This window comes from Canis lupus, chromosome 5, assembly GCF_011100685.1.
Source record: "Canis lupus familiaris isolate Mischka breed German Shepherd chromosome 5, alternate assembly UU_Cfam_GSD_1.0, whole genome shotgun sequence".
Lineage (NCBI taxonomy): Eukaryota > Metazoa > Chordata > Mammalia > Carnivora > Canidae > Canis > Canis lupus.
The window spans coordinates 15,591,690-15,614,838 of NC_049226.1; the positions used below are offsets into that span (position 1 = coordinate 15,591,690).

General features: G+C 47.9%; 1 protein-coding gene across 2 annotated transcripts in view; it reads right to left on the reverse strand.

The window, feature by feature from the left end:
• Positions 1 to 8,313: 8,313 nt before the first annotated feature.
• The window catches only part of TMPRSS4 (transmembrane serine protease 4), a 35,284-nt gene continuing 20,448 nt past the window's right edge, over positions 8,314 to 23,149 (reverse strand). Inside the window, exons 4-13 of one of the 2 annotated variants that reach the window (XM_038536007.1) lie at positions 21,417 to 21,569; positions 20,303 to 20,432; positions 17,902 to 18,003; positions 16,935 to 16,975; positions 14,590 to 14,749; positions 13,135 to 13,301; positions 12,248 to 12,346; positions 11,919 to 12,061; positions 10,533 to 10,682; positions 8,314 to 10,005 (exon numbers count right to left, since the gene is read on the reverse strand). In XM_038536007.1, coding sequence (XP_038391935.1) covers positions 9,994 to 10,005; positions 10,533 to 10,682; positions 11,919 to 12,061; positions 12,248 to 12,346; positions 13,135 to 13,301; positions 14,590 to 14,749; positions 16,935 to 16,975; positions 17,902 to 18,003; positions 20,303 to 20,432; positions 21,417 to 21,569 — 1,157 coding nt within the window. In that variant the 3' untranslated portion in view covers positions 8,314 to 9,993. The remainder of the gene's footprint in view (positions 10,006 to 10,532; positions 10,683 to 11,918; positions 12,062 to 12,247; positions 12,347 to 13,134; positions 13,302 to 14,589; positions 14,750 to 16,934; positions 16,976 to 17,901; positions 18,004 to 20,302; positions 20,433 to 21,416; positions 21,570 to 23,149) is intronic. The other variant, XM_038536008.1, reaches the window with a different exon arrangement.

The window sequence follows — 23,149 nt, forward strand, 5'->3', positions numbered from 1 at the left end:
TGTCCCATTTCTGTGCCTTCCTGGGAAATGCAACATGGTAGTGATGGAAACCGATGAGTGGTTGCGGGGGGCTGCAGGTGGGCGTGGGGAAGGCACTCAAGGGCCAGTGAGGCTTTTGGCGGGTGATGGAGCTATGGTTGCTTGCTTGTACATGGTTGTCAAAATTGGCAGAGCTCTATACTAAAAATGATGAGTTTTATTGTATGTAAAGTACGTCTTAAAAATTGCAAAAAATTAGATATTACTTTTTGTTCAGAACCTTCCAGTTTATCGCCCAGAAGGCTCTATTGTTCTGCCCCTATTGCCTCTTTTTTTTCTTTTTTTAAGATTTTATTTATTTGAGAGAGAGACTGTGAGCAGGGGGAGGGGCAGAGGCAGAGGGAGAAGCAACTTCCTGCTGAGCAGGGAGCCTGACATGGGGCTCGAACCTAGGACCCTGGGATCATGACCTGAGCTTAAAGGCAGACACTTGACTGAGCCACCCAGGTGCCCCCCTGTTGCCTCTTTGATGTCATCTTTTTCTCACATTCTCCCTCTGTGGACTCCTAGCCTCCTTGTTTCCCTTGCTGTGCCTCACATATCAGCCTCTTTTTGTCTCAGAACCTTTGCACACCTATATATATATATATTTCCCCAGAGAAGAGAGATATTATATATATATATATCTCCCCCTGCCCCCCTTTCCTTGAAGGGATGGGATCGGTGGAGGCCTGGAGTCTCTAGGGATGTGCCAGGCCTGCCCAGAGGGAGGCCAGAGTGGATTGCGAGGTCAGTTGTCTGAGGCCTTGACAAGGCCGAGCATCTGTAGACAGCTTTCAGGTGGGCTATGGGAGGGGTAGGAGTCCTGGGCGCCCTGGCTTCTGAAAAATGTAGTCAGCATGAGCATCACCATTCAGCTTGTTAGAGAGGATTTCAGGTCTTCTCCCTGCTCCCCACCCCCCACCCCTTGGTCAAATCTACTGAAGCAGAATTTGCTCTGTAGCAAGTTTCCCAGCTGATTTGTGGGTACATTCAACAAGTACTAGTCTCAGACTACAGGTGTGGGTCCCTGGCCCGAACCTAGTGCTCACCCTGGTACTCCCTGCAGGAGGCTTAGAAAAGCAGGGCTTTGTCCTACCCATTGTTTTCCCTCATCTTTGGCCCTAACCAGGAAGTGGAGGCCTCTGGGAGTGGGCAAGAGTAACCTCAACCTCATAAAGTCATGACGAAGGCAAACACGAATCGAATCCCTAGGGTCCCAAGTCACTTTCCTGCAACATATCAAAGTCTCATGATATTCCTGGAAGGCGAGTATAATTATCCCCATTTTACCCGTAATAAGAACAAAGCGCTGAGAAATTAAAAAAAAAAAAATTCCCAAAGATGTAACTCTTAGGTAGCAGAGTTAGAATTTAAACCCCATGCATTTTGTAAAACAAGTAGACAACCCGTTTGTGGATGTTTGCAAATACTAACGTGCTAGTCACTGCCATAGGCTGAGTGCTTGTGGGACCTGGTCCTTCTCCTAGTACTTGACACGAATATTTAGTCATTTTGCCCTCAGGGCACTTGTCCCTGGGAGGGAAGAGCCATTGTTGCTAGTCCCATTTCACAGATGAGGAAATGGAGGCCCAGAGATGTTCTGTGTCTGTAGAGTCTAGATCCGGCAGTATAGATCCGGCTGAGATCAGTGGTTGCCTCTGAGGAGGGAGGCGAGGGGTTGAAGGGAAGTTTGACTCTTTAAGGCTTCAGCATTGTTTAGAACTGGGTAATCCATTCACAGTGAGCACACAGTTTTTTTTCTTTTTCTTTTTTTTTTTTTTCTCTTCTTTTAAAGATTTATTCATGAGGGATACAGAGAGAGAGGCAGAGACACAGGCAGAAGGAGAAGCAGGCTTCTTGCGGGGATCCTGATGTGGGACTCAATCCCAGGACCCCAGGATCATGACCTGAGCCAAAGGCTCAACCACTGAGCCACCCAGGTGTCCCCACCCAGTCCAGGTGTGCCTGGCCCTGAAGCCCAGATTCTTTTCACTGCAAAGCCATCTTACAGCTCCTTTTGACTTCCTGTTCTGTCCCCTCCTGGGAGCACCCAGCTCCTCCCTGCCCTGCCTTTATTCCTGCTGTTCCCCCTCACCCTAAAGCCCAGCTGGATTCAAATCATTGGCCGCTAGTTCTTTTTTAAATTTTATTTAAATTCAATTTGCCAACATCCAGTATCATACCCAGTGCTCATCATATCACGTGTCCTCCGTAATGCTCATCACCCAGTTACCCCGGGCCCCCACTCCCGTCCCCTTCTGCATCCCTTTGTTGTTTCCCAGAGTCAGGAGTCTCTCTCATGGTTTGTCTTCCTCTCTTAATTGTTCCCCACTCACTTTCCCCCTCTTCCCTTATTGCTACTTCTATTTCATTTTTTTTTTTAAAGTTGGTCCAAAGCTCAGAAACAGAACATTTCAGTTGGCTCAGTTTTTTTTTTTTTAAGATTTTATTTATTTATTGAGACAGAGAGAGAGGCAGAGACCTAGGCAGAGAGAGAAGCAGGCTCCATGCAGGAAGCCTGATGTGGGACTCGATCCTGGGATTCCGGGATCACGCCCTGAGCCAAAGGCAGATGCTCAACTCCTGAGCCACCCAGGTGTCCCGCTACTTCTATTTCAAATGCCACTTTTCTGTGGCATTTACACACAGCTGGATTATGTCATGTTAGAATTCTCCCTTTAGCTACCCCACAGCATGGATGGACTGGGCTGCACCTCCCTTTCTTTCCTCACCCCTTTCCTGGTATCTGGCCAGGGTTCACACTCAGGGCTCTATCATGCTCCCTGAGATGGTTTGGTTTCACGGAGGACTCTCTCGTGGAGCTAGCTCTGGACCGGAGCTGTGAGAGCCAGGTCCAGTCTCTCTGGGATTCAGCTCCCTTCCATCCTTGTGGAAAAGGAAAGAATCTTCTCTACCCACCAACCTCTCTCCACACCTCTCCTCCAGAGATGAGGGGGCTCTGCTGTGAGGGCCTCTGTGTTAGCCATAGTATAATTCCTGGCTCCCTCTTGACCTCTCTGGTGGAATCACTTATGCTCTGACTGTAGAAGGCAAAAGTAGGCCCATCTCTGCACATGCCCAGGTTGGGAAAGAGCACAGGCATTTCAAGGTTAGCTGCTAAGTGTCACCCTAGAACATTCCATGAATATATACACATGGATAGCTATATCTGTATATGTATATAATAGATTATATATTTTTTATTCTGAGTAAATTTTATAATTTTTGACTATGAATGACCTATGAATTATTTAGAGGTCTTTTTAACATCACATGCGTATTTCATATTTTAAAAAAGATTTTATTTATTTCTTTGAGAGAGAGTGCATGCACATTAGCAGGAGGAGGAGACAAGAGGGAGAAGCAGACTCCCTCCTGAGCAGGGAGCACAATGTGGGGCTTGATTCCAGGACCCTGAGATCCTGACTTGAGCTGAAGTCAGACACTTAACTGACCGAGCCACCTAGGCACCCCTATTTTATATTTTAAAGACTATTGTTAGCTATTGCCTTTGATTTAATAGCATTATAGTCAGAGAGCTTTATCTTAGCCTAGGTTTCTTAGAAAACTTATCTAAAAAAAACATTATCTAAATTAAAGGTACAACTTAATGCTTTATCATGGGGTTCCATCCCAGGAAAGTGGGAGTCAGAGGGAAAGGGCTGTGAAGCAGGGAGAAGGAGAAAGCCATCACAAGGTGAGGAGTTCCTGAGCTGACCACTGCTCTATAAGCTGAATCACAGGACAGTCCCTGGGGAACTAGGGCTTCTCTGAATAGTTCCATACTGGGAAGAACGATGAGTAATTTATCTACTGGCTCCATCCTGTCTCCTGTTTTCCATTATTCAACATTTGTCCTATAGATAGTAATTTCTATGTTATGTTGCTCAGCCTTTCCAGGCAGCTCTGGGGAAGCTCTGAGTGCTAGAGCTACTCTGGCTCCCATAATGGTGGGAGCGATGAAGACCACCCAAGCCAAAGCCCAGCCCTGGCCCCAGTTTGTGCGGGGAGATTGGTGTGGTGTTAGAAATGATGGGTTACCAGAGCTTTAGAACCATGGACATGAAAGCAGGCAGAGCTGGGTCCATGCAAGGCAGGAATCTGGGCTGAGAGGTGGGAGGATGGGGATGTAGGCAAGGCTGATTGGGGATTGATGGGAGCACGAAACTGGGTCTGGTGGGTGCCCATACTACTTTTGAAATGTGTCAAGACTTTATGGCCTAGTATATAGTCGACTTTTTACAAATGTGCTTGAGAAGGATATTTATTTTCTAAGTTTTGAGTGCAAGATTCTACACCTATTAGGCATGCTAATCATATTACTTAATCTTCTCTACTAGTATTTTATCTGTTTGACCTAAATCAATAAGTGGGAGAAGAATGCTGTAGTCTTCTGTGTTGGTGGATTTATCAATTTCTCCTGTAGTTCTATTTTTTATTTTCTTTTTCAGATTTTATTTATTGGAGAGAGAGAGAGAGAGAGAGAGAGAGAGAGAAAATGAAAATGCAAGCTGGGAGGAGGGGCAGGGGGTGAGGGAGAAGCAGACTCTAGCCCGTGGAGCAGGGAACCTGACGCGGGACTCAATCCCAGGACCCTAGGATCATGACCTGAGCCGAAGGCAGACACTTAACCACTTGAGCCATCCAGATGCCTCCATTAGTTCGTTTAGGGCTATTTTTATATTCTGTTTATACAAATAAGAAAAACATATTTACTGAGAAATGTTTTTGAAATATATTTTAAATATACAGAAAAGTAGAAAGAAACATCACTTTGATTTCACACTTGATAACATTTTGCTGTATCTGCTTCAACTGTTGTGTTTTTCCTGAAGTCAATTACAACTTCAAGTCATTTTATCCCCAATTTTTCTGCATGTATGTCTAAGGATATTTTTGTAAAGTATAATATCATGGTCACACGTAAGGAACTGTTCCTTATGACCATTTAATCTCCGGATCCTATTCACAACTCCCCAGTTACCTCTTTACCCAAATGTCTTTTGGTGCTAATTTGTTCAAGACCCAGTCAGGGAGCTCCTATTTGGTTGTTATGCCTCTTAAGAGCCTTTCACGACATTGACTTATGGAAGAGGTTGGGTCACTTGTGTGTAGAATGTCCCACCTTCTGAATTTATCTGTTAGCTTCCAAGTGGTGTCATTTAACTCATTTTTCTAACTTATATGTTTAGCTGGAAATTAGATGTAAAGGTGTAGATTAAGCATTTTTAATAAGGTGCCTTGAGGTGACGCAACATGAGGCATACTTCATATTCACAAGAGGAGGCGCATAATATCTCTATTCCACTGTTAGTGGGCAGGGTAATGTCAGCCTGATTCCTTGATTTTATTTTTATTTTTTATTTTTATAAGGTATTTTTTTTTTAAAGATTGTATTTATTTGACACAGAGAGAGAGAGAGAGAACGAAGCATGCTCACAAGTAGGCAGAATGGCAGGTAGAGGGAGCACTCGATATGGTGCTCAATCCTAGGACCCTGGGATCATGACCTAAACCGAAGGCCAGATGCTTAACCAACTAAGCCACGCAGGTGCCCCTAATTCTTTGATTTTAGAGTTAGATTTTTCTGTTGAGATTAGCAAGGAACCTGTGGGATGATACTTGGGCATTTAACAACTATCCAGTTCTCCATAAACCTTTCCCTTAATGCTTTTCACCTCCATTGACGATTCTTGCCTGAATCCATTATTTCATTAGAGGTTGTAGATTTTTTATCATTCACTGATTTGATTAGCTACATTTTTTGGTGTGTGTAAAGAAGAGCTTCCCTTCACTACCTCGAGCACCTTGTTACCTGGAGGTAGATTTCTATGGTGAAGCAGAAAGATGCTTGCTTCCTCGACCCCCTCCCCCCATTACTATTTCAGAATAAGGACTTGGCATGACAGTCAACTCCAGTGGTGACAAAGGGATTGTGGTTTTTTCTTTTCTTTTCATTTATAGGTATTAACTTGCTCTGTCTTCCTGGTGAATTGATCCTTTTATGACTATGCAGTGACCCTCTTTATCCTAAAGTCAGTTTCAGTTGTACAATATAGTGATTCAACAATTCCATACATCACCCTGTGCTCATCACAAATGCACACCTTAACCCCCATCACCTATTTCACCCATCCTCCCACTTACCTCCTCTCTGATAACCACCAATCTGTTCCCCATAGTTAAGAGTCTGGTGCTTGGTTTGCCTCTCTTTTTTTCCCTGTTTGTTCATTTGTTTTGTTTCTTAAACTCCATGTGTGAGTGAAATCAAATGGTATTTGTCTTTTTCTGACTGACTTATTCCACTTAGCATTATACTCTCTAGCTCCATCCTTCTTACAAATGACAGGATTTCTGCCTTGGTCATATGCGCGTATGCACTATCGGGGCAAATGCTGTATGTGTGGATTCATGCCTTTAATGAATTCTGAACATTCTCAGCTGTTCTCTCTTTAGATGCTGTTTTTCCTTCATATTTCTGTTCTCTCCTTCTGATTCTTCAACTGGATTTGTTAGACTTTCTTATTCTAGTCTCCACTGTCCACAGCCTTGTTTTGTGTGTATGTATATTTTAACTCCTTATTTCTTTCTATAGCAAACTTAGTAACTTCTTCAATCTAACTTCTGGTTCATTAATCTTCTCAATCTGTCTTAAGTGCTATTTACCCCAAACATTCAGCTTTTAATTTTAATAAAAAAAGGGTTTTTTGAGGTTTTATTTATTTATTCATGAGAGATAGAGAGAGGGGATAGAGACAGAAGGAGAAGCAGGCTCCTCATGGAGTGGGGAGCCTGATGTGGAACTTGATCCCAGGACCCTGGGACTATGACCTGAGCTGAAGGCAGACGGTTAACCAACTGAGCCCTATCCAGGTGCCCTATAGCTCTTATTTCTAAGAGCTCTATTTGGTTCTTCTTCAAATCTACCTGTCACAGTTGCTTTATTAAAATACCTATTTTTTGGCTGTTTTTAGAGAGACAGAATTGTGTGCATGCATGAGTGGAGGTAGGGAGGGGCAGAGGGAGAGAGAGAATCTGAAGCAGGCTACCTGCCTAGTGTAGAGCCCAATAGTCTCGATCTGATGACCCTGAGATCATGACTTGAGCCAAAATCCAGAATCAGATGCTTAACTGAGCCATCAAGGTGCCCCCAAAATACCCTTTTTTTTTTTTTAAGAGAAAATAGATATTGGTGAGGTTGTGGAGAAATTGGAACCCTTGTGCACTGAATGTAAAATGGTGCAATCCTCATGCAAAACAATAAAAAATTGGGATACTTGGTGGCTCAGTCAGTTCAGTGTCTGCCTTTGGCTTGGGTTGTGATTCCAGGGTCCTGGGATTGAGCTTGTGTCGGGTTTCCTGCTCAGTGGGGCATCTGCTTCTTTCTCTCTCTCTCTCTCTCTCCCCCACTTGTGCTTTCTTTCTCTCTCTCAAGTAAATAAAACAATTAAAAAAAAAGGAAAACAATTAAAAATTGAAAACAGATACCATATGATCCAGCAATTCTATTTCTGGGTGTATATAACCCAAAGAACTGAAAACTGAATCTTGAAGAGAGATTTGTACACCCTGCTCACAGCAGCACTATTCATTATAGCCAGGAGGTAGAAACAAGATGTCCATTGATGGATGAATGAATAAATGTAGTATAAATAATGGAATATTATTCAACCTTAAAAAGGAAGAAAAGTCTGACACAGGCTACAACCATGGATAAACCTTGAAGACACTCTGCTAGGTGAAGTAAGCCGGGCACAGAAAGGCAAATGCTATGTGATTCCACTTACATGAGGCACCTAAAGTAGTCATTTTCATAGAGACAGAAGGTAGACAGGTGGCTTCCAGTATCATGGGGGAGGAAGAAATCGGGTAGCTATTGTTTAATGGTACAGAATTCTGGAAGGGAAAAAGAGTTTTGGAGATGGACGGTGGTGGTAGTTGCACAACAGTGTGAATATACTTAATACCATTGAACTGTATACTTACAAATGGTTAAGATAGTAAATTTTTGTGGATTTTATTTTATTTTTTATTTTTTTTTTTTTGGATTTTAAATTACAAATATTTAAAAATATCTTTATGAGGAAAAAGTACCCATTTTAAGCATTTATTTTTAAGATTTTATTTATTTGAGAGAGAGCTAGCATGGGAGAGTCTGCATGAGTGGAGGGAGGGGCAGAGGGAGGAGCAGACTCCCCGCTGAGCAGGGGGCCTGATGCGGGGCTTGAACACAGGACCCCAGGATCATGACCTGAGTTGAAGGCAGATGCTTAACTGACTGAGCCACCCAGGTGACCCTCATTTAAAATTTATTTAAAGATTCATAAATTATGATATTGGCATAATGTGATAGTTTATAACATGAACACTGGAATCAGAATACTCATATTCAGCTTACCTATATGTAACCTCAGGCAAGGTACTTAGCTTCATTGAGCCTCAGTTTTCTTATCCATAAAATGGGGATGGAAATGGGGATGGGATACGAATGGCACCTAACTCATAGGTTTGTATGAGTCTTAAATGACTTAATACACAGTGAAACACTTAGAATAATGTCTGGCACATAGACATATTCTATAGTATCAGTTTTTCTTATAACCTGGCAATTCTAACATAAGGTCCTTGACTATTTTTGATGATTCCCACTCCTGGGATTTTCTTTTTAAAAAACCTTGGCTGATCTTTGATGGTGAGCACTGGGTCTAGGTTTAGTTCTGATCTCAACTTTCATATAGGTCTTGGTCCCTTGGACAACCCAAGATTTTAGTTAGCTGTTGCTCTCAAATCTCTACCTTCATTTCAGCTCACGATTCTGATAATTTTGTTTTATTTATATGTGTTTATTCATGTTTTTATTTGGTCTTTGAAGATTTCTATTTCTTGAGAACCTAGTAAAGCCTATTCATCTAAGATCTGACCAGGAGGGTTTTCAGAATACCTGGGCCCCCATACAGTGGCCAGAGAAGTCCATGGGGCTTAATTCTCTGACAATTTGAGTGCAAGACTTATTCATGATTATGTTCCCAGAACCCTACTTAGGTCCCACTTCAGACTTTGCATATATATATATATATATATATATGTGTGTGTGTGTGTGTGTGTACTTTTTTATTTTATTTTTTATAAAGAATGAAAGCAACCATGCCCAGGGCTCTCTAGGTAGAAGTGAGGACTCAGGTGCAGTATTTCTTTCCAGGCACTGGGGGAGCCATAGTTTACCATCAGCCTTAAGCATGCAGATCCTCTCTCTCCCAAGTCATAGGTGTTATCTCCCGTCTTTGGGTCTCCTTTTTCCTTCTTTGGGTATCAGTGGTCTCCCTAGGACCTTTTCCTACCCAGGTGCAGGAATGATGCAATAGTCTCAGCTCAGTTCTTAGCATGCAGCCCAGTCCACCAGTGTCAGACTTTACACACCTGTTTAGTAGCAGCATCCATAGAACTGTCATAACATTAAGTAATAGTATTGAGCCAATAGCAGGACTGTGCATTTTACATTACAACTGGTTTCTTCCTGGATGGGCTTGAGGATGGGTGGTGGAGAGGGCTGGCTCAGAGCCTTTTCTCCCTTCATGGGGTGATCTGAGCTCTTACTGGAGAGTCTACTTGGTGATCTGAGCTCTCACTGAAGAGTCTACTTCCATTTAGTAGAATAGGAAAGTTCCTTCCTGGCTTAGCAATGCCTTCAGAGACCTTGGCCAAAAGGCTGGCCTGTTCAGTAGGCTGTATCTTTCTCCTTGGGATGCCAGGAGCCCCGGGGGTGGCGGAGCTGGTGGTGTTGATTTCCTCTGGGTGCCTGTGGGCTGTGATGTCTTTTACAGGAATGGAAGCCCTTTGCTGCACCAAGAAATGTTGAGGTGATTGGCAGAGAGGTGTGCCCACAGGGGCTCTTGCTCTGTCTGACTTCTAGGGGGATCCCCAGTGGGCAGGACAGGGGGAGGCAGCTTCCAGCAATATGAAGGGGCCGCAGCATCATGGTGTAGACTATGACAAGAGACCAAGAGTCAGATGACTTGAAACTGGACAAGGTGGTGATATGTGCAAAGTTAGTCTGCTTTTTCTGAAGTTCTTTGCTCCTCTCTCTTGAACCTTTCCACCCTTTTCACCCCAATGGAGTCTGTTCTCTGGAAATTCTTTGCCAGAGAATAGAGAATGATAAAGCTGGGTGTGTTCTATATCCTAAGGCATTTGTATTTACTTGGAATCTCAGATGTTTCTTGAACCTTTCCACCCTTTTCACCCCAATGGAGTCTGTTCTCTGGAAATTCTTTGCCAGAGAATAGAGAATGATAAAGCTGGGTGTGTTCTGTATCCTACGGCATTTGTATTTATTTGGAATCTCAGGTCTAAGGAATTCCAGCTCTTCATGGTGGAATCTCAGGTTGTCACTGATGGGGCAAATTATTTAGGATGTAAGGGGTCATCTCAGACCATTTAAATCAAAGCTAAGGACAGTTTGGTACCTTTAGGGTAGAGAGGAAGGTAGGGAATGTACAATAGGTGGGGCTCACCTTTCGGACATTGTAGATCCAGTTGAGATAGGCTGTGACCTTGGTGTACACTCCCGGGGTACTGGGACCCCCACAGCCATGGCCCCAGCTCACGATGCCCACCACCTGCCACTGGTCAGAGTGATACATCAAGGGCCCACCGCTGTCACCCTGTGAGACACCAGAACAGGGGCTGCTGGGGAGGGCAGGCAGGGCTGGCATGGAAGAGTGAGCTTCTCTCTCGTCCCTTTCCTGCATTGGCCCATCCTTCCCCTGTGCTCCCCACTGCTCCCCAGTGCTGTGTGCTGTTCTGCCCTCACAGCTTCTGCTGAAGCTCTTCCTGCAGCCTGGAAAGCCTTTCCATTTGGGGTGAGAGAGTTCTGTTTGTGGTCAAGAAAGTAGTTGGTGTGCTTTCTTGCAGAGATTCACAATGCACACTAGAGCAAACCAAAGGCTCTAGAAGGTTCTGCAGTGAGAGGCCCAAATATTTCTTTTTTATAACCGAGTATTTCCCAGATTATTTAGCTGCTCAGGAGATGCCTATTGCAGGCCAGGTACTGTTTTAGACAATCAGGATTTGACCAATGAAAAGAACAAAGATCCCTGCCCTCGGGGAGCTTAGAGTTAAATGGAGAAGAGAAAGACCGCAAACAAGCAAACAACAAAACAGACCAGAACTTGTCAGATAGTGAGCAGTGCACTTATCTGGGTGTCTGTCCCAGCTCCTAGTAGTCCCTGAGACTTCCTTCCTCAGAACCCAACAACACCGTAGCCTAACTTCCTCCCCCCCGCCGCCGCCACTGTGAGCTTCCCAAGGGAAGAAGACACTGTCCCTAAAACCTAGTATTTATTTACCTGACATTCAAGAGATGGCTAAGAGCTACCTCTTGAGTGAAGGAATTTAATGGCTGAGAATGGGGGCAGGAGTAGGGATAGGGACTATAGTGAAAATAGCTTGGAAGATTGTTTGGGGGTGGAGGGAGTGAGAATGTATGTGGAGACTGGTCAGTAGGGTTAGCAGGGAGGCACTGCACCAGGGCTCATCCAGCAGCAGATGGATTTTCTCTAGGGTAGTTCAGCATCTTGGCAGTTCTAGAAAGAATAGACCTGGCATTCCTGCCCTCAAGTGACCCCTACTCCTGTGAGTGATGGGGGAAGTAAGAGCAGGTGGGGTGGGTAACATCATCTTTGTATGTGAAATACACATTTGAAATCTTTCCACTGGTCTCTGTCCATCCTTCCTTCCATCATTCCATCCTTATCTTATAGTCTTTCTTCCCTTCCCTCTTCCCTTCATTGTAACATTGAGTGCCCACCATATGCAAGACTTCATGTGAGGCAGTCGGCCTCTGGACTTGTCTCTCTAGGACTCACATCCCTTTCCAAGGAACTCCCTTATGATCCCACCTGGCAGGTGTCCACGCCGCCCTCCGGGATGCCTGCGCACAGCATCATTTTGGTGACTTCCCCCTGGTATGCGTCCTCTGCATTGCACCGAGTGTGGTTAATGAGCTGGACAGATGCCTGTAGCAGGGTGTCGGACATCTTTCCTGGGAGGTTGAAACATGTTCATATTCCCCTTCTTGTTTCCTACCCCCAGCCCAGGAAAATTCTCTGGGTTGCCTGGCACCTTGGTGCTTGGACTTCCAGGATGGGTTTTTCTCAAGGATGGTCCTCCTTCCCATCACCTCCAAGAGCTGTTCCTTCAGCCCTGTGGTCCTAAACCCAGGACTTACCTCCATCCGGCTCCGTAAAGCCCCATCCGATGACCCAGAGTGGGGTGGCTGGAATGAGCTCCTCATCAAAAAAAGGCAGGCAGATGGGCCTGACTGTGCCTGCCAGGAGCAGAGAGTAAGGGGAGAGCCTGGTGGCTAAGCCCTCTGAAAAGGTTGACATCAGGGTTTCCATGACTGGTGTTCCATGGGATGTTAACAAAAGTGGCATGAGAAAGTTTTGTGCTCAAATAAGTTGAGGAGATATGGTTTAAATATAATAAATTAAAAAAAACCTCATATCTTTAATATACAAATGTGCCCCAAGAAGAGAGCTCTACTATAAAAATATTTCCCCAACTTATTTGAGAATAGAAGCATTTTATTTTTCTCCTAAGGGACCAGTGTGTCCTGTGGAACTGACAGTTGGAAATGCTGATACAAATACTATCCAAACATGAGTCATCTAACAGAGCTGTTCAAAGGTTCCAGGGGCTGCCTTAAAGGTAATGAGCTCCCTGCCCCTGGGAGACCAGATGGGCACAATAACCCCTCGGTAAAGATATTGTACAGGCTCTTGGCATTGGTTGAGGGTGGAGGAGGGACTAGATGATCTTTTAGGTCCCTTACAACCCCAAGATCAGATGAATCTATGATTCTCATTTGAGGTACTCCACAGGGAGAAAACAGACCTAAAAGAATCCGGCAGGGAGTGGGGTGGGCTGTCAGCTGAACGCTCAAAAGGGCCTCATGCCCCTCCCTGATGTTAGGCTTGTATATTCACTGGAAACAAATGCACAGCTGAAGGCTTGAGAGGACAAGTGATGTGTCCAAGGTCACTTAGTGAGCTAAAGGCAGGGTGGGAGTATAACCTGACCTAAGGGGGTCTGGTCCCAGATGTCACCTCTCACCGGAGAATGTGAGTGGGAACTGCAGCTTCACAAGTGCAATGTCCTTCTCTTTAGGATACGTGGTGTTGAGCTCAAAGACGAAGATGTTGGCCACAGGCAAGGATGGGAAGGAGCCCAATTTGTCAGAGCCAGCCCTCACCTTCCAGTTGGACACATCGTGATGCTTCCTAGGGGGCAGAGAGCAGGTTTCAGGCCTGAACCAAACACGTGCAGGGTTTGCGAAAAGCTTGGTCCCCAGGGCCCTGGGGATTGGGGTACCAGGTGTCCCTACTTTAGGAGATAATGATGGTGAGGCCAGGGGTGGTGGAGAAAAGGAGCAGGTGTGAGGAATCACCTACAAAATGCTAAATTCTAAAAGGGGGTTTGATCTTTTCACCCGGTGAAACCTGCCCAAGGAACCTTCTAACTGGAGGGTTGCAGAAGGGGGCTGTTCTCAGTGCCTGAGCTCTGGGGTCCTGGCACTCTCTACGCTGTCCCCAGTGCTTTTTACTCTGTGTTACTCATGTGGTATTCACATTGTCAGTTGTGTACTTGTCTGCCTTCCTGGTGACTCCAGATGCTCTTGCCTACTTAGTGTGCAGGGGTGGTTTTCCAGGAAAGGACTTAGAGCTTTGTCAGATCTCAAAAAAGGTTAAGAATCCCTGGCCTACACTGTGAGTTCCTCCAAGGCACTGATGGATCTAATGCACATGGGCACATAATATAGTACTTCTTAGATGTTGAATGAATAAATAAAAGAAGGAAAGTGAAGGTGGCCTGGGAATAGTCCTCCTTCCCCAGAGGTATGGGCTTGGCCTGTAAGGGAATCTATGTTTTTTGATTTTTTTTTTTTTTTTAAGTTTTTGGCTATAATAGGGGGGAGTGTCAGTGACTCTAGACCCTGGAACCTCTCCGTGGAAGACTGGCAGAGGGAGAGCATTCTCAGGACTCCAGAGAGCTCGATGGGAAGAGCTGCTGTGGAGTGAAAGATAAGGGACCAGGGATGCCTGGGTGGTTCAGTGGTTGAGTGTCTGACTTTGACTCAGGGCATGATCTCAGGGTCTGGGGATTGAGTCCCACATCGGGGTCCCTGCAGGGACCCTGCTTCTCCCTCTGCCTATGTCTCTGCCTTTCTCTCTGTGTCTTTCATGAATAAAAAGTAAACTAAAAAAATCTTTAAGAAAAGATAAGAGGCCAGACTGAGGATGCTGGGTATCTGATTGCTTCCCAACCGGAAGAGGTTAAACTTGGTGATCGAGCCTGGTGACCAGCGCCCTCTGCTCACCCCGGGTGCCTAACAAAGGACATCATACCTGCTGACTCATTGGGGTGGCCACACCCACGGACGGACATGGTCTGCAGAAGGAGGGCAAAGAGGGGTGAGGGCATTGGAGCACAAGTTGGGAGATGGGGGACCCAGACACTGGCCCTCCAAGGCTTTGATCCCTCGAGGCTTCCTGGTGTGGTGGGCCTTACCTGAAGCAGTGGGCTGCCGTGAGGATCCAGTGGGGGTCCAGGATGCTCCCTCCGCAGATATGTTGTTTGTTGTACTGGATGCTGACCTGCCAGGGCCAAGAATCCACAGAGGCCTTCTCCCCGCCCACCACCCGAGGGGCCTTCAGGCTCTCCCCACAGGCTGGCGTCAGTAGGAAAGAGGGAGAAATCAAGAGTCAGGCTCTTGAGGGATGGGCCTGCCTCCCCCTTGGAGGCCTGGCTCTGTCGCCTTAGAGCCAGGCCCTTATGACCGGGACCTGGAGGGGTGGGGAGAACCAGGCCCATTTTGAGTTATTCATAGGGAGAGAGTACCCCAGACCATAGGCCTTCCCCTCAGCCTCCCCCTCCTTTGTGTGGCTTTAGATGTGTTTATATTGTGGACACGGGTGTGTCCGTGGTGCCGGGAATTCATGGCCTTCAAACCAAACAAGTGATGCGGAATTACGAAAGTCCGGCCCAGGTGGAGTGTCCCCAGCCACTCCTGCTGAGGTATCGGCAAACAGACACCCACAGACTGCTCTGGGTCCCGGAAGTAGGAAGAAAGTTCCAGAAACAGAATCTTCCCATCCTAAACTCCCCTTTCTCCAAGTCCTCCCACCCCCATGAGTGAGTCTCCCAGGTCGACACCCTGTGCTGTCTTTCATATGCCACCGTCCTAGGCTTTTCCATCACGACCCTCAAGCTCGTGTAAAAGCCTCCGTTCCCACCTCCCCGCCCTGCCCTCAGCCTCTCCAGTCCTGGCCATCCCTGCCACAGCCGTGGTGCTCACAGGAAAAGGCTGCTCTCCTTTCTGGGCCGATGCTGGCCAGGGGCTTTTCAGACACCTCATCGTCCAAACTCTGCTTTCTCTGTGTCCCCTCACAGTCCCAAGGCATCTCTCTCTAGGGTAGAGTTTAAAGTCCTCCTCCTGGCAGCAGCCTGTTGTCCTTATATAAGGTTTCTGTCTAGCCGAATCGATCTGCCTGTAGCTCCCTAAAAGTCCTTCTGTTTTTGCTCAAGGAAACCCCCATCCCTGCGATGCTAGCTCTCCTCTTTGCTGTTTATCTGAACCATTGATTCGCTCAGCAAATTTGTATCATGCGCCTGCTGTGTTCAGGGAGGCTGGGAAGAGAGGGGAGGACAAGACGGAAAGATGGACAGACAGACGTGGCCCCTCCCTTCTGGGAGCCTACCTCTCAGTGTTTAGCCTGGGCACCACCTCCCTGGGGCTGCCCAACCCCTGGGGACTTTCTTGTCCTGGAATTTCCTTAGCTTGCCCATGCCGTTGGCCTGCCTTTTGTTTCTGTTGTGCTTAGCTCTTCCCAGTGAGATCGATGGCTCCTCAAAGGAGGGTCTGTGACTTAAACCTCTCTGTGACGCCTGTGCCATTTAGTGCCAGCCATTCAGTCATTCACTGGCTACCCACTGTGTATCGGTCCCCATGCATCAGGGATTGTGGGTGTCACGTTATAGTGACAAAAATTCTTAACATCCAACAGGAGAGCACATCTACCGCCCAACGGCAGAGGTGGGGGATGATGACCTGGTTCCACTCAGCCTGTCCAGTTTCTGGCCAATGGGGCAGCCTCTGGTCGGTTCTTCCACAAGCCTGGAGGACAGGCTGGGTCACAGCTTGTTTCCTATTCTGATCTACTCTGTAAGAGCTGGGGTTCTCCCAGGATCCCCTTGGGCAGTTGGATGCAAGGCCTTCTTGGGAAGAGGAACCTCAGAAAGGTCAGGCAAATGACTCAAGGTCACACTGGAAGCCAGTGGGACTCGTTGGTGCCTGGGTCTCCCTGTGGCAAGTTGGCTGTGAGTACTGCTTGGTCTTGGCACCTCCCACCCGTGGCCTTGCATCTCTCTCTCTCTCTCTCTCTCTCTCTCTCTCTGCTGCAGGCTCCCAAGGAGAGTGGCCAATTCTGTTACTTGTCTGGTATTTTCTACTTTGAACTAGTGCACCTGACAGTGCTAGACGTGGTCTAACTGTTCAGTGTATTTTTGCTAAACTGAATGATCTGATCTTGGATGGCTGAGCACACAGTGCCCGAGGAGGCCTTATGGACCTGACCAGGGAGGAGGAGGGGATGGAGTCCCAGTGCGTCCATTCCAGCTTTTTGTTCCCTGCTAGCTTTCTGCTTAGCTTGCGGGCTTGTGAGTGCATGGTCCCAAAGAATTCTCAGCATCACCCACTCGAAGGAGCACTGACCTACAAACCCAAGACCCAAAGAAGTAAGTTTGGGACAAAACAGAAACTTAGGATCTGAGAAATTTAAGAATGAGGATGAAGGGCTTTCTCTCTGCTCATTGCTGGCCCAGGGCCCAAACGCTCAGGGAGGGGGTGTACTCACCGAGGCAGTGCAGGGAGACCAGGGAGCCTGAGAGACAGGGTCTGGAAGGGAGACACAGAGCCTTGTGATTTCTGTGGGAGGCGAGGACTCCCGTCCTCTGGTAGTGTTGGCCCCAGCCCCTGTCCCAATACCTGGAAGTCTGGAACCCACATGCTAGGGGACTATATGGAAAGTGCATGGCCGCTTAGTTCAGTTCAATTTGATTCGTTTGGATTCAAAAACCCCTGCTGCTAAGCACCCACTGTGTGCTGGGCCTTGCCTGTGTCAGAGCCCAACCCGAGCCCTTGGCATTCCTGGAGTGGAGGAGACCAGAGCCTGGAACACTGTCTGTTACACTGTGGGCTTTCAAATGGACAAGAAGTGGGATTTCAATGGAATTACAGGCAAACATCATTCTGCTACCATCTTGGTCCTTTTTCAGATTTACTCTTTGATGAATAAGCAGCCGTCAGCAGCATCCTCTCTGGGGTTCTCTGCAGCAACGTGGCCATTTTTATCTAGATGCTGACCTCTCATACAGGGTGGTGAGGCAGAGGAACAGGCCACTGCCAAAAGCCATGTGGCCTTTTCTCTGGAGGGCTGGGAACGTGGAGAGGTCTTACTCTGGCCCGGGTGAGTGGCTGGGAAGGACACGGTGACCTTTGGAATCTTGCCTATTGGGTTTAATCAGGAACACAGAGCAGTAGGAAAATTTTTGATTTTACTCGGATGAAAAGACCACTAACATGTGGACAGCACACTTTGTCCAGCTGTCTATCATATATAAAAAAGGGAGTCAACCCAGAAAACCTCTCAGAAATCTGGTTCTCTAGCTCTTGGTATCTAACAGTCTGCATGGCCTGGAGTTCTTCCTGTTGTCTGGCTTACATTCCCCTTGCTGCACCTGCTCAGGGTAGCCTGCCTGCACCCCTGATGGCAGCCTCCATATGTGAGCCTCTTATGGGCCGGAAGGCATCCTCCCACTTACCCACTTGGGTTTTGCACCTGAAGCTCCTGGCCGTTCTCTGTGATTCCAACAACATCCAGATCTTGGTCTGGGCTGATCTCCACAGCTCTGAAGGTGGGTTTGCTGCTCATGTTGGGAGGGAGAGAGATGTGAGCTAGGGCAGGAGGTTAGAAGAAGATGGGAAGAGTAGCCTCCTCTCCCAGGACTTGGCTTTAGGCACGATGCTGATGTGTTCTTGCTTCCCCAGAGCTCTGGACAAATGTTAGGGACATGCTTTCCTAACTCCCAGCTATAGCCCTATTTCAAATGTCCTAGCATTTTTTTTTTTTCTCTCACTCACAGCCAGAGAACTGGAATGTGATATTTGGTTTTCTGAACAAGGCGTCTGGGCTGAATTTGGTAGTGGTGGTACATTTATGGCTCCCTTGGAGATAGGACAGGATGAGATCAGTCTTCACATGAGTCCAGAAGAGTCTTTCAGTCAGACCACCCTCACCCTTTCTCACCCCTAATCCATGTTTTTCTTCTTTCAAACCTTGGGTTTAAGTCTTTGTTCCTCCAGGAAGGCTCCCCTGATTCATCCCATTGTTCTGATTGTCCCATCCTTCCCCATCCAGCCATGCTAGTACTGGCTCTGTGTGCAGAGGTCAGATTGACTGAGACACTGGCCGGCCGGCCAGCCACTGATGCTCTCGCATTTGGGGCCAGGAATCCTGTACACCTCACAGGCCCAGGTATGCCTGGAGGGACGTGAGTGTGGCAGTGCTGGGTTTTAGAGCCCTGGAGATGGAGGTTCTCATCCTGCCTCTGACACTAGCTCGATGTGTAACCTTGACAGGTCACACCCTTCCCTGGGTTTCCGTAAGCCTCAATTTCTCCCTTTATAAAATGATAGAGGTGGATGCAGTGATCTCCAGAGCTCTTCCCACCTTGAACCATCTCGGGTATTATGGTCCTAGGACAAGAAGGACTGCTGACCTAGGTAGAGGAAGGAGAGAGAAATCCAAGACCCGGCAGGAGGGACAGCGCTGGAAAGGGACAGTCCCCGGAAAGTTAACCTCTGTTCACCAAGCCACCCTAATGAATAATTCTAACCAGCTTTGATTTTGTAGAACTCAAGGAGCCAGCTGGTTTGGCACGTCAATCTCTCTGGAAGGGCAGAAATTCCAGGAACCTGTTACCTTAAGAAGCCCCAGAGACACCTTGGTTGCATAAGGCAGCCGCAGCCTGTGCGGGCACTGCTGACGCTGCAGTCCGACGCTGGACTGCAGTGGGGAGGAGGGGCTGGCTGCAGGGGAGGCTGGGCTGGGCCCGCCTGGGGGGGGAGGGGTAAGGCAGGGCTGGGGCGGGGGTTACCTCCCCAGCTCTCCTCAAAAATGAAGCAGGCAGAGGTGTCCTGTCCGGGGTTGTGCCCCACGGTGAGCAGCAAAGACCTGCTAGCCAGAGAGCAGAGGGAGCCGAAAGGTGTGATGGATCAGTCATGCCACCCGGAGGAGCACGTATGGAAAAAGGACCTTGAGGCTGCCTTGGGGGCAGGGGGGGGGGCGTGGATGGGAGAGAGTTCTGTGATTGACGGTGTCTGCCTAGCATTTCTCATTTCTGCCTAGACTCTGGGTCTAGTTTCTTAGAGTCCTTGGGGGCCTGCCAGGGAGAGGTTCCCCCACTCTGCAGCTGAATACATGGGTCCTTTTTCCTCCTCTCTGGTTAGGTTCTCTGAGTGATCGGTAGGCCTCACTTCTCCCTTTGCAGGGAAAGCCCTGGGAGGAGAGAGAATTACCCAAGCCCAGGAATTAAGGGGTCTTGGGCACCAATGCCAGGCCTCTCTCTCCCAGCTCCTACCCAGGCAAGTTACTTATCTTCCCTGAACCTATTTCTAAAATAGATACAGTAATAAATACCTTTTCTGGTTTTTGCCAAGATCAAATGAATATAAACCCAACATGCAAATCACCCTTATGATTATATAACTCTTCATCTGGTGAAGATTAGGAACTACTCTACAGATTTGCTGATGGGGCTCCAATGCAATCAGGTTTGTTTACACTGAATTTTAACCAATGGGACATTGAATAAGTAAATATATTCTGGGACAGGGTGGCTTCTTGCAGAGCCAAGGAGTGAGGGTCTTGAGGAGCCAGATGTGTGTGTTAGGGTGAGTGGGGAGGCTTACATTTTCTCGCTGCACCTGATCATTATCCTATGACGTTACCAATACTTTCTCCAATTAACCATTGAGGAAACTGGGGCTTAGGAGATTAAACTTCATGTTGCTTATATGTGAAAGTGTTCAGGTTCAAGAGCGATTCTGACTCCAGTATCTATATATTTTTAGGAAAGAAAGAGGAAGGGAGGAAGGAAAGGGGGAGGGATGGAAGAGGTAACGGGGGTTGGGGGCCAGCCTCTGGAGGCTTGAGCTGGGTACCTGTCATAGCCCATCTGCCCACAGGCTGTCTTGGCCAGAGCTTCTGTGAAGTTGTCAAAGCAGGCAGAGGCCCAGCTCCCTGTAGCTGGATCCAGCACCTGCAGGGTGGATCGGTCCCTGGAGAGGCGGACTGAAGGGGAAGAACCCGGGTCAGTTGCAAGACAGGGGCCTGTCTGGCCCATCTCCCTCAGAATTCATCATGGGACCAGCACAACCTGCCTACACCCAGACCCTAGAGCATCATAGAACACCAACCCTTTCAATCTCAAGCAAAGTTCTTCCATTTGGCTTTGCTGGATTGAGCCTCATTTTGATGGTAGCTAGGGTGACCAGATGTCCGGGGAACAACCTCCAGGTTGACCTGTTGTCCTGGCACAATTACCAATAGCTCTCCCTCTCATTCTTCTAGATATCAGTTTTGGTGATATATGGTGACTCTACTCATGGCCCAATAGCTTGCCTAGCCTGGGGTACTTCTCACCGAGGAACCTAGCTCCTTCTCCACATGCGGTGAGGAAGGAGGAGGTTGAGAGGGAAGTACTGTTGGCAGTAGGAGGGCAGGAGCTCATAGGCATTTGCCTTATGATTAAAAAAAGAAGATATACCCAAGAAGGGACTTAGTCCTGACCCTTAAAAGCCCCCAACACTCATCTCCTGAGCATGAGTTTTTGGTGGAAACATCTCCAATTGCTTTGAAGGACCTAGCTCAGTTTTGTTACATAGCATGTTACAATAAACACCTAATGAGTAGGAGGATCAATAGCTAGTTAATGGCCTTACACTCGCTTTTCTTGTCCCTCGGAAGTAACAGATTTCATAGAAAGGAGGCAACTGTCCCAGGGTTATCCAATCTAGCCACCTACCTCAGTTCTACCCAGGTGTAGCAGAACGGGGCAGGCTATGTCACAATTTCCTGTCTCTCTGGTCTGCATTTGTTCATCGGATATTGGAGATCTAGTCGGCAGGACCTGGTCCTATTCTTGTTCTTAAAAACCTTCCAGTGGGGATGGAGACTGACAAGCCAGTAGGCAGATGCTAAGTAGTGGACCAAGGGGGACCTGGGCTGCTTTCCTGCTGTGCCTACTCCCCTCGTCCCTCCAGCCCCTGGACTCACCTGCCACTGGGGACTCATCGGGGAAGTTCTTGACACAGTGCTGCTCGTCCTCCCCTGAGGCACAGTCCTGCTGGCCATCACACACCTGCCTCCTTGGGATGAAGTGGAGAGGCTGCCCGCAGAGGAAGTAGTATTTGTCCAGAATCACCTTGACTGGAAGGCAGAGGCAGGGAGAGGGCAGAGACGGCTGACAGTCAAGCAGGCAGCCCCGGGGGTGGGCTAGGCTGTGTTTCCCTGTGAGTACGCTGGCTTCGAGGCAGGCAGATGAGGGTTCCAGACCCTGTGATGCCACTTAGTAGCCTGTTTACTTGGTCCTGAGCCTCAGTTTCCTTATCTGTAAAGTTTAACACCTGTCCCATACCTACCAAATGGCTGAGGAGCTAAGTGAGAGAATGTGTGGGAGAAATTTAGGAACAGCTACCACTGGCCTCCTACTCTCTGGGGCTGGCACGTGCCTCTGGTAATGGATAGACGACACTGGGCCTGGAGCCCAAAGATGAGAGTGCTGGTCCTTTCCCTCCTAAGGCCTCCATTTTCTCATCTGTACAGTGGGGTGAGGTTGTTGGGAACATTTGGTGAGCTGGTGGCCTTGAGCGTCTTGCAACCATCAAGGGCAGTTCTAGAACTAGGTGTTTTTATCTGGGACTGAAAGATCCGAGGGGTCGGTGTTTTGTCGTGTTTTGTCTTCTGCCTGCTGCTTTCAAATTCTGTTGCTCCTTTGCTGTCTCAGGCTGATGGGAATGAGTCTAATGTTTGTAAAGTCTCCTGATAGGCTGAGGCCCTCCTGCCTAGCTGCTTTGTACAGTCCTGACAACAGCTTGAGGAGGCAGGTGTCATGATTAACTCACATCATAAGGGGGGACACCAAGGCTTAGAGTTGGGGTTTATTTCCCAAGGCAGCAGGATTCTAATCAGGGTCTAACTCTTAAGCTCTTTGCTGCCTCTCCATGCCTAAACCTGAGGGGGTTCAAGAGGGGATTTGCTGGCCCTGGTGCCCCTGATGTGAGGGAGCACTGGAGAAGGAGCAGGCTGCATCTTTCCTAGACCTTCAGAGTTTAGTTCATGGTCAGGAGCCAGGGTAAGGCAGGGTCACTCTAGTCTCCTGGGACAAAGCCAGGACAGTGTCACCAGTTGAGACCCCAGAAGCCAAAAAGTTGAGGGAGCTTTGCCTGGAATGGAGGTTCAGATTCCACAGGGGAGCCTTGTGGGACGGAGAGACCCCAATTCTAACTCATGCACCACTGCCTGCCCGGCACGCCCTGGATGAATCAGGCCCCTTCCGTCTCCAGTGTGGCAGGGCATGTGCTCAGAGAAAGCACCCTCTCCTTCACGCTGGTCTAAATAGAACAGGCTTAGGATGGCAGCTCTGCTTATGCTGCTGCAAACCCACGGCCAAGGGCCAGCCAAGGTCAAGAAGAAATCCGCATCTCACGGCTCAGCAGGGCTCTCAGGGATCTGGTGGTGGTAGTGTTGTGGATCTGCACTTCCATTGCCGCAGACGGAAAGGCACTTGTTCAGGCCGGGTCCCCAGGGCCCTGTCCCAGCTGTCTCTCACTGCCACACCCCCACTCTCAGCCTAGGTGCTCAAGTGGAGGAGGAGGGTTTGGGCTTGGTGATCTCTGAGTATCAGTGACTACTGCTGGTGGAAATGCCACCATGGTTCCAGGTGCAGGCTCCTGAGGGGCCTGTCCCAGCTGGGTTAGCAAACACATGTTTATGGCCTTGGTCACATC